The sequence below is a fragment of the Streptopelia decaocto genome (genome assembly GCF_964273445.1).
Source record: "Streptopelia decaocto genome assembly, chromosome: 15".
Taxonomy (NCBI): Eukaryota; Metazoa; Chordata; class Aves; order Columbiformes; family Columbidae; genus Streptopelia; species Streptopelia decaocto.
In genome coordinates, this window is record NC_138670.1 from 10,583,775 (window position 1) to 10,594,130 (window position 10,356).

The 10,356-nt window shown below is 47.7% G+C and overlaps 1 protein-coding gene across 1 annotated transcript in view; it reads right to left on the minus strand.

The window, feature by feature from the left end:
* The window catches only part of CCDC60 (coiled-coil domain containing 60), a gene marked incomplete at its 5' end in the record, with an annotated part of 50,784 nt that extends 47,323 nt beyond the window's left edge, over nucleotides 1–3,461 (minus strand). The window contains one exon of the mRNA XM_082066473.1: nucleotides 3,012–3,461. Within this exon, the coding sequence (XP_081922599.1) occupies nucleotides 3,012–3,461 (450 nt within the window). The remainder of the gene's footprint in view (nucleotides 1–3,011) is intronic.
* Nucleotides 3,462–10,356: the final 6,895 nt, after the last annotated feature.

Here is a 10,356-nt window from a genome sequence, read left to right on the forward strand (position 1 = left end):
ACATTCTCTGACTTTCAATGAATCAGTCCTGTCTGCAATTCATACCTGACCTTTGAGAGAGAGAAGAAAAAAAAAAAACACAAACCAAATGAAGTAATTTCCAATTATTTGTAATGGAAGCTGGAAGGGCTCTATCTCACAGCATGGGTGTGGAGTGATATTAATGCAACACAGAAGCAGGCAGCCACTCAGTTACTCTTGGATGATACTGTACAGGACGGGTAAAAGAAGCCTCCTTGTTGTGGGTTTTAGAGCTTTTTTTGCGGGGTTTAGTTGTCTGGTTGTCTTTTTAAACACAAATGCTACACTTCTGAGCTTCCCCCATCCCTCTCTGGTGTTGTTGGTAGTTTAGAGGGTGTTTATTTTGTTCCAGTGGAATGCAATTCTTCCACTGCATTGACCCAGCTTTACTACCACATTTTTTGTGTGACCACAGAACAGCAGAGTTTCCAACGCAACCCCTAGAAAAGTCAAGTATCAGCTCTACATTTTCAGATATAAAATTTACTTAAAGATACAAAAAGCATCCATGAATGAACAGCTTTTCTGAACACATTTGTTGCTATCAAGTATATAAAAAAGCATCCTAAATGTGCAATTATTACATATAATATCCTATGCCCCTATCACTTTGTATAACCATTCTGCATATTTACTCAAATGGTTTTAGCTCTTAAAATCTGTTTTTGTAATAATATCAGTTTAGAACATAGCATTTGCCAGCATATATTAGCATACTCAATTCCTGTTGAATTCACAGGGCTTTTATCATCATCTTGTTGTTTATAAATTTTACTGTCAGTCATCATTGCAAATCATCAGCTGTGCTTGTGGCTGAAGAAAATGCTAACTCAGAAGGCAGAGATCAGTACAAAAGCATTAACCAGAGACCATGATTTTTACTACCAGCAATGTTACGCTCTCAGACACCTATAATTAGACATAGCTGGTACCTACAATCTTCTCAGTTATTAAAAACATTACAGGGACTGCTAGGTGTGGGTGCGAATGGGGCTACATATTACAGAAAAATATAGGTAACAAAGTTACCAGTTAATAGTAAAATTAGGCAGTAGGAATACATTTCTGTTCTAGTACCTCTGAAAAATGCATATATAGATTTCTGCAGAGCACGCTGGCAGCTTAAACAGTGAGAGTTAGTGTGTGAGCAGCATGAAAACCGTGGGCATTCCTCAGTTTGTGAGGATGAAAGGAAGCAGAAGACAGGTCAGATTCATTGTCAGGAATCTTTGTGTGTGTGTTTGTTTTTAGTTTTTCAACTTAGTAACCATTATATTTTAGGAAAAGGAAAAAAAAAATGGTTAGTCTAAGATTCTCAAGGCTATGTAATACTTTTAGCCATGCTCCCCACAAAAAGGAACGGTAGGTGTGACTACATCCCCTCTGATAGCTTCATGAATCTGAGGCATAAGCCACAACCACACATTTAGCAACGTACATATAGTTTGTTTTCTGTATAAATTACATACTTTTAATTTGGTCAGGTTAAGTAGCCAAGTTCCAAATGGGTTTCAGAGCACCCTTAGAGATCAAAGCTTGCAAGCATTTTTCAACACCAAAACAGCAACAACAAATGAACAAACATTTTCAGGATTACCAGAATTTTAGAGTATATCTGAAGCTAAAAATAACAAAAACAAAAAACAACTTTAAAGAAACTTCCAATCTGCAGAAGGAAAGTTGTTTTAGAAGTTAAGGGTTAAAACAAGAACGCTTAGTCAATATCCAGCAAGTGTTGCCCCTTACAGAAACAAGCCTCTGAATGAAGACAGACAGCAAGATGCTGCTTTAGGTAATATGTAAAAATAAAGTGAATGTCACTCATTGTATATTTGGAGCTTAAAACAATTGACTAAAAACTTCAAGCTCTGAATGCAACACACACAATCGGAGCAGAAAATTAAGTAGTGGGTGGACAGAATCTTTTCTACCTACCCTGAATAACAACCACACTGCTCCTGCTGCAGCTGTCAGAGATTATCCCTTGGGCACTCCATTAGAAAGCACAAAGCAAAGCGTAGGCTCAAAGTCACAGGGACTGATGTTACAGATAGGCCAGGGAGACCTCACTCTGTTTCCACAAGGAAAAATCGCTCTCCACACAAAACCGCACAGAAAACACAGAGAGCTTCAGATCTCCTTCCATAAACCAACAGCATTAAGGGAAACAAAGCAAATGGCAGAACACTGCAAACTCATCGCAAGCATCAGTGACTGAGTTCTTGTCCCTTTGGTTTATTCAAGCTTGGCTTAAAAGCAACTTGAGACAGTACAAGACCCACAAAGCTGGTGGGTTTACAGCACTAAGGACACCCGGAGATAACAACCACACAACCAACCAAACTATCGCAGCCACTCCTGGCTAAGGACCTTACACCTTCCTGAAATTCAAATTCAGATGCAAGTAAAGTACAAAGTAATAATTCACAACCTTCAAAGTCATCCCTACCTATGTAAGTTTTATTACAAAGACTGTATTTTTTATACCATTCTTACGCTCAACTTTTGAGCTTTTTACCCACCTTCAACTGCCACTATTTATCGTTCCTGCTTTTTCACCCATCCTTTACCCTCATGCCCTCAGTATGATTCCTGTTCTTCCATTTTCAAGGCTTATTACCTTTCCCTGAGTATTTTCCCTTAAGTACACTCTCAATATCCCATGTTTTTCCTTTTGTTCTTTAGCCTGCTATTGTCTCTCCTTCATATTAAGTGCTCTCATTAAGAACTTTAAAGGTCAGTTTCAAAAGCCAGCTCAAAAATCACAGTGTAGACATCAAAGCAGTCCCACTTTATTTACAAATGCTCTGTAAATGCATCATAAAACATTGGATCAGATTCCGATTGTCCACATGCAGGCAAGCAATACAGCTTCAAACTCTTCTTTAAGCAGAAATAACAACTCCTTTCCCTGGAAACACAGGCTTGCAGCTTACTTAGAAGCTGCCCTGCTTTTCTTTTTAAAGCAGAACTAGGAAAGCCAGGCCTACCTGTGACAGCTGCCCCAAGGAGTAGAGGGTGAGTTTTTTCGGGTCTGTGTAGACAATCTCTCCAATCTCCTGATAAGGCTTCCCAAAGGGGGTGAAGAGTCCCTGAGTGAATTGCTTTTGCCTCCTCTGGTGGTTTTCCCAGAACACTTGTTCTCTCGAAGGTTCACTGCTCCTGTAAATCGTTCTGCTCCTGGCCAAGACCTTCCCTTCCTTCTGAGCCAAGCCAGGCAAAGCCTGGATGCGCACAAAATCTCGAGGATTCAGCACTTTAGTGGCCACCTGCACCTTGGCTCTGTTGTTCCTGTGTGGATCTGACACCACAGGTGCCTTGAATTTGCTGTTCTTAGGTGGGTCTGCTGCCACAGGTGCCTTCAATATGCTGCTCCTCCCTGCATTTGCTCCCACAGGTGCCTCACCTGGGCAGTGTTTAGCTGCATCTAGTACTGGCATTGTTCCAGAATGGGAACCTTGGTGGTTTTAATCCCTAAATTATTAAAACCTATAGTTTTGCAGTCAGGAAAACACATACTTGCTGCCCCAACCCTGAAGCAAGTACGTTTTCTAAAGGGTAGACCTACAGAAGAATCTTCTGCTGACTAACACCACCTGAGGTCTCATTCCCCTCAAATAGAAATAAATCCTGAGGGACCAAGACAACTAACCCCTAACCACTCTCCTCAGGAACACCCAGAGCACCTCTCTCTGAAGGGTTTTGTTATAAATAAAACTTCGTTTAAACCTATTTTTAACAATAGCACAACCTACCCTGCCCACAGACCTCACACCAAGAGTCTCCCATCTCCCAGACTCTGGGGAGGTGCCTAAACCCACCCCCAGCTCCCTCCCCAGAGCAAGAGGAAGGCAGGGCCGGCCCCGCTGCTCAGCCGCTTCACACGACCGTTAACGGCCGCGTCACGCGGTTGCCCGGGAAACTTCGGCGGCGCCGCGCGCCTGCGCGGGTGCACCGGGGAGCGTGCAACGGGGTGTGCGCGTGGGGCTGAGCAGGGGCCGTTGCACGGGGCCGTGTGCACTGAGCCTTGCACAGGGGTGTGCAAAGCAGGCTGAGCAACGACCCGCGCGGGGCTGTGTGCACTGAGCCTTGCACAGGGGTGTGCACAGCAGGCTGAGCAACGACCCGCGCGGGGCCGTGTGCACTGAGCCTTGCACAGGGGTGTGCACAGCAGGCTGAGCAACGACCCCCGCGGGGCTGTGTACACAGCGCTAAGCACCGAGCCTTGCACGGAGCTGTGCGCAGGGGCCTGAGCAACGACCCTTGCACGTGATAAACGTGTTTTAATTAATTGTTATAAGTTTTGTAATCGTGTTATAATTGCCTATATGGCCGATTTTACAGCATCACACGGGGATGTGTATGGGGTGCTGAGCACTGAGCCTGAGCTGCCTGAGCTAGGGACCTTGTACACGGCTGCGTACAGGGTGCGGAGCACCAAGCCTTGCACAGGGCTGTGCATAAGGGTGTGAGCTAGGACCCTTGCACAGAGCTGTGTACAGGGTGCTGAGCACCGAGCCTTGCACAGGGCTGTGCACAAGGGTGTGAGCTAGGACCCTTGCACAGAGCTGTGTACAGGGTGCTGAGCACCGAGCCTTGCACAGGGCTGTGCACAAGGGTGTGAGCTAGGACCCTTGCACAGAGCTGTGTACAGGGTGCTGAGCACCGAGCCTTGCACAGGGCTGTGCACAAGGGGCCGAGCATTGAGGACTTTGGGCTGCTGAGGCACAAGCCTTGCACTACGGGCTGTGCACGGGGTGTCCTGTGCCCCACACGGTGCTTGCTCACCCTTAGGGACGAGGCTGCGCTGCGTGGCCGTGCCACAGGAGCATTGCTTCAGCCCTCAAGGGCCAGAGGGGTGACAGTTGCAAGGGGTTCCTCTTGCAAAACCAATACTGGGGGTCACCAGGAGGCAGCAACTAGTTTAGGATCTCTCCAAGCATGAGGTTGCCTGTGGAGCTGGATCTTTTCTCACCTTTCTTCCAGTTGAGAGACAAGCTAAGGTGTCTCCCCCAAGCTTAGGGGCACCAGAGCTTGTGGCCAAGGGCAGACAGGGCTGTAAATAAACATTTTGCCTTTAGGTGAATGAAACTTTATCAGTTCTCAAAATTGTTAGAAGACTTTGCTTGTGCACTGAGAAGTGGGAAACCTGAATGTCATCACAGTAAAGGTCATATTCATCAGTATTTCAATTAATTCAATAAAATCCTTAGCTTCTCTGCGGGGTAGCAACATGGGGCACGTGGCAGAGCACCCCCAGCTCCCCCATCCAGGAGCTGCAGACAGATGCTGTTCAGCCCTTGAGAAAACCCATCAAATCTCACTCCTCCTACGATCATTTTCAGTAAAAGCCTTTCAAACTTCAGTCAGACCTTGTCAAACAAGCAGTAACTGGTGGCAAATGAGAAGTCGAGATGAATTGAACACTCTGTCTATTCAGTCCTAAAATACACAGACGATCAGCAGCAATAGCACATTATTTGAGGTATATGATTTCCAGCAGATTGGGTTTTTAGCCTGTCAAGATCACTCCAACGATTTGAATCCTGTGAGCTCTCCAAAGGGATGGGGTATCTAGAAACACCTCCTCCCTCCTTCCCATCTTTCCTCTCAATCCTGAAAAAAAAAACACCCTTGCTATTATTTCCCTGCATTTTAATCTGTGATGCTTTAATAATACAGTGATGCTTTTGCATTGAAAATGGTGCTTGATTTGTTTTGCTGATTGGTTTGCATTTGAAGAAGCCTCAGCCCAACCTTTGGCTGCAAAAGGTTGAGACCTGCGAGAGGCTTCGGGTCCCAGAGCAGGAGGACCCCAGCTGAGACATGTCACCCCCAGCACCTCTGCTCGTTTAACTTGAGTCAATCCAGATGTTGCAAGTGCTGCTGGTGTCCAGGTTGGGCACACAAGAGCTGTCCTGCACTCACACCCTGCAGCCTTCAGTGCACCAATGCTTTGGAGTTGTGCCCAAAGCGCACTCTGCTTCCCCAGCAGGTCCGTTTTTAAGGGCATTAAAGTAACAAAAGCACCATTTGTCTTCACCAAGATGCTCAGGGGCCTGGAGGGGACACATGCAGGACAGTGTCCTGCTGGTGCTGGAGACACCCCCTCTCTCCAGGTGCCCCATCCTGCTGGCGTGGGCACCCCATGAGCAGCTTGGGGCAACGCTCTTGCAGAGATCTTTTCACCCTGGCTGGTTTCTGCAAGGCAATCACACCTTTCTCTAGGCTGTTTGCCATTTGTCTCCTCCACAGTTTGTTATTGGGAGCCCACCCTGCAAACTCCTTCCTGGCAAGAAGTTCCCTCTGGAGCCGTGGTGAATAACCAGCCACCAGCTCAGAGATGTGCGAGCTGCATGTGCTTGGTTCCTCACTGCCATTTCCATAGACATAGGCTCCCTCCAAGACAGAGAAGGATGGATCATTCAGAAAAAAAACCCCAAAAAGATGGATCTAGGGGTTTGAATTTTGGGGGACACACAAACACATTTTACTCCCAGAGCCCACGGAAGCTCCTGGTTAAAGCCCTTGTTGCCCAGCAGAGCCGAGTGGGTTCTCCCAGCTCGTCCCTTCCTCAGCTTCATTTCTCCTCCACCTTGTTTGTTGTCTAGTCCCCTTTTTGAAGAAATACTCCAGGAATGACAGGCATTTGTTTCTTTTTTCCTTCTGTGTCATTTCTCCATCCAGCTTACATTTTTGGTGGCAATTTAACAGCTTTTACAAATTACATTCCTATCTTCTTCTCAGTTATTGTTACAGAGGAGAAAGTCTCATCTTTCACTGTGATCCTTCAGGTTTCTGCTGTCACTGTATTTAAGACTTTTTTTTTTTTGTCCTTAGCTTTTATTTTCTTATCCCTCAAGGGCAGCCTTGGAAATTCAAAGCTGTTCCTTGACTATCAGCAGATCTGGTATTCTCTTTTGGCAGTTCTGCAGCGACTGTCTTCCTTCCATCCTTCCACCTAAATGACACTCTTTTCTCAATAAATTACCCTTTGTCTTTCAAAGCGACATTACCATTTGTGACAGTTTGGATGTATAATAGTTGCATCCCAGCGGATACCTTCAGGAGCGTCAACTAACAGGCCAATACAGACTCACTGGTGCAGAAAATAGAGATTTACGTATCTTGGTCTTTGTTTCACCCCCAACAACTGGGCTGCACTCTGAATTTTCAAAGTTCGGGTTTAAAGGCATGGTTTCTTGTCACCACAAAAACCCTTCCTGCAACAGAGGGATGGCTGAACTGATGGCGAGATTCCCTTTTTTCAACATAATATCTCTCTGGGTCCCTGGAAAATGCCCCGAGGCAGCCAAGCCCACCCAACCATGACCCCCGGCATAGAGCATCATGTCCCCAGTGTGCTGACCGCAATGCATAAAGCACTAAAACCTGCTGAACGCACAAATCCGGCACCGCCAGCAGTGCACGCCCTATTCCTCTGCCCCATTTTGGGCATTTAGCAATGTTCACGCATCGCCAGCACAGAGTGGTAGGTACAGGGGGAAGGCAAATGGAAGTTTCACCTGCAGTAACACCCGTGGGCATCTTGCGTGGTCCCTAAACACATCCAAGTAGCCTGGGAAGGTTCCTCCCCACCGTGCAGCAGCGAACGCCAACACGTGCGGGGCTGCTTTGAGCGTTTGCAGAGCCTTGCACAGCAAGAAGTCAGCTGCACCGCCAGGAGTGAGCAAATCTGTTGCATTGTACTTTGCAGTTATTCAGTGTTTTCCATTCTTTATGGCAGAAATGTGCCTGCAAAACAGCTGAAAATTGAAAAGCCCCAATTGCTTATGCTACAGAGGAAACATTGATTTTGCAAACATTTCCTCGCAATAATGACGGTGATTGATTATTGCTGTTGCTCATGAGCTTGCTAATGGAGGGTCAATGTGCAGCATGGCTGGTGTGGTGGCTCTGGGGTGTCCCCAGGGTCCCCATGGGCAGCGAGGGCTCCTGGGGACGACCCCCCACACACAGGGACATGCACTAAACCCAGTGCTGCTGGAGGGGGGATGCAGCAAATAAAGCTTGAGAAGCTGAAATACTCACACTGCACTCCCATCACATTCCGTTTGTGTGGCCCCATCCCCGGGGATGAGGATGATGTCCAAGCCCAGGACAAGACCATACTCTCCCAGCTCCTGCCAAGTTCCCCAAAAGCAAGAGATAAGACATTTTTGTAGAAGCTGTCAAGATCCAGAGCCTGGTTTTAGCAGCCTGGGACTTTTCTCTCGCAGCCCTGCACCTTCTGTTTCCTTTCCAAGCACTAGACAAGCCAAACATTATTTTACAATCTCGGCATTTGGCACACAGCTCTGGGCAAGCCTCTCAGCCTGTCACTGCCGAGATAAATGAGCCCATTTCAGTGGCCGACTTCATAAAAGTATATGAAAAGTAGTTAACAAAAGGGTATTTCACAAAGCCGGGAATGCAAATGCAACCTCTAAGATAACTAATTAACTGAAGCAGCCATAAAAAGGGGAAGCAGCTTCCCATCTGTGGAAATAGATGTCATTTTATAGAGGCTCTAATTAGTTATGCCCAGTCCTGTAGCCGTTTTGTCGGCGGTGCACACAGGCTGCCTCCTGCTCCGCAGCTCTCGGGGCTTTCGAGGTAAAGAGAAGGATAATAAAGCCAGGGTGAAAAGCTAGTTCATCTTGCAAAAGTCCCCTATCATGGTCGTGTTTTCAGCTGGTACCCAAGCAGCAAAGGTTTTGCAGAGGTGCCTGGCACCGCTGTGCAGAGCCGCAGCAGCACTTGGCACTGGCTGCATGGCAGGGTTGGTCCCAGCAACAGTCCTGTCCTGGCCACGGGGAGATCTGCAATAATCCATCTCATCCAGGCCTGGAGGGGCTCATTGAGAAGGTTTGCTCAGCAGTGGGGTCCCGGGAGGATAAGGGTTCTCCCCAGCATTGCTGCTGCACCCTGGGGGATTTTCATGGTGTAGGTGCCTGGGAGGTGTGCTTGCAGGGGATGATTGTTTAGCAGAGCTCTGGGTTTGCCAGCTTTTATGTGGTGGGAGGCAGCATGTTTAAAAATACAGATATACAGTCACCCTGTTTGAATCTTTGGAGCTGCCACTGCCTCCTTGACAGGGAACCCCCGAGCTGGGACAAAATCCCCTCTGAGCTCATCCATGGAGAGGGATTTTCCCCGCTTGTCTAACATTTCCAGTAACTTTTGGGCAGAAGCTTTAGGTTTTGATACACCCCTTGCCTGTACCCCCACTTGGGACTGAGAGCACAGCTCACACCAAACGTTCACACTGGCACCCGATGGAGAGCTCTGGGGTTTGTCCCACCCGCGCAGCCCGTGCCTGCCCCTTTCCAGCCCTTCTCCTGTAACCTTCAGCTTTTTCTTTGCTCCTCCACCTGCAAGGATTCCCGCAAACCCCCCAGCCTGCAGTGAGCTCAGCAGGATCAACACTGGAACAGGCTGTACCACAGGAATTAGTCACTGCCAGGACCTCAGTCAAGTGTTTTATTTAATGCCCTTTTCTAAAGACATTTGCACTCGAAAAAATGAAGAATTACGAGCTCTCTGCTAGCAGCGTGACTCAGAGATGCTGTGGGCACATACCATTTAAGTGAGAATTGTCTTCACAGGGCTTCAACGTGGGTGAGGAGGGGAGGGGCTGGTGCTGCTCACCAAAAGAGCCAAAACCTGCCTGCTGCCTGCTTTTCTCCCCCCACAGCAGGAATTCACCCTCTGCCATGGGAATATGTGCTGCTGAGAAAGTGCTTTTTGAAAAAAAAAAAACCCAAAAAACAAATGACCAACCCAGAACAAAATGGCTTAAATGTGCGCTGCCAACAGCTTCACTACAGAGGGAATGGCTCCCACCGCCGATGGGGAGAAGCCGTCACCAAAACTGCAGCCGCCAGCCTGACCGCAGTCTGACCTGCTGGGTTACAGCAACCAGAGCTGCTCCAGACCAAAAGCAGCTCTTGCGTTTAGCGCACCAAGCAAATCTGTGCCCAAAACACGAAGCAAAGGCCACGTTGCCCCTCACCCTGCCATCCTGCCTCTGGGGCTGCCAGGAACTTGCTCAGCAAGAGGTTTGTGGGACATTGCCAACCACCCCGGACCTGGCTTCAAAGACAAAGTGCCTTTGCCAGACATTACCTGTAAACTGCTCCAGTGTACAGGCCCCTGCATGGAGCACCAAAGGCACAAGTATTTGCAGAAGCCACTTGGGGGTTGCCAAAGTCCCTGTTCTCAGCACTCACTTTGTCACCACTCCCAGGCAGGGCACAGCACAGGCATTGTGGGGGCAGGAAGGTTACAGGGAAAAAAATAGTGAGAATTTATCCAGCTTTTCTCAACACAGCA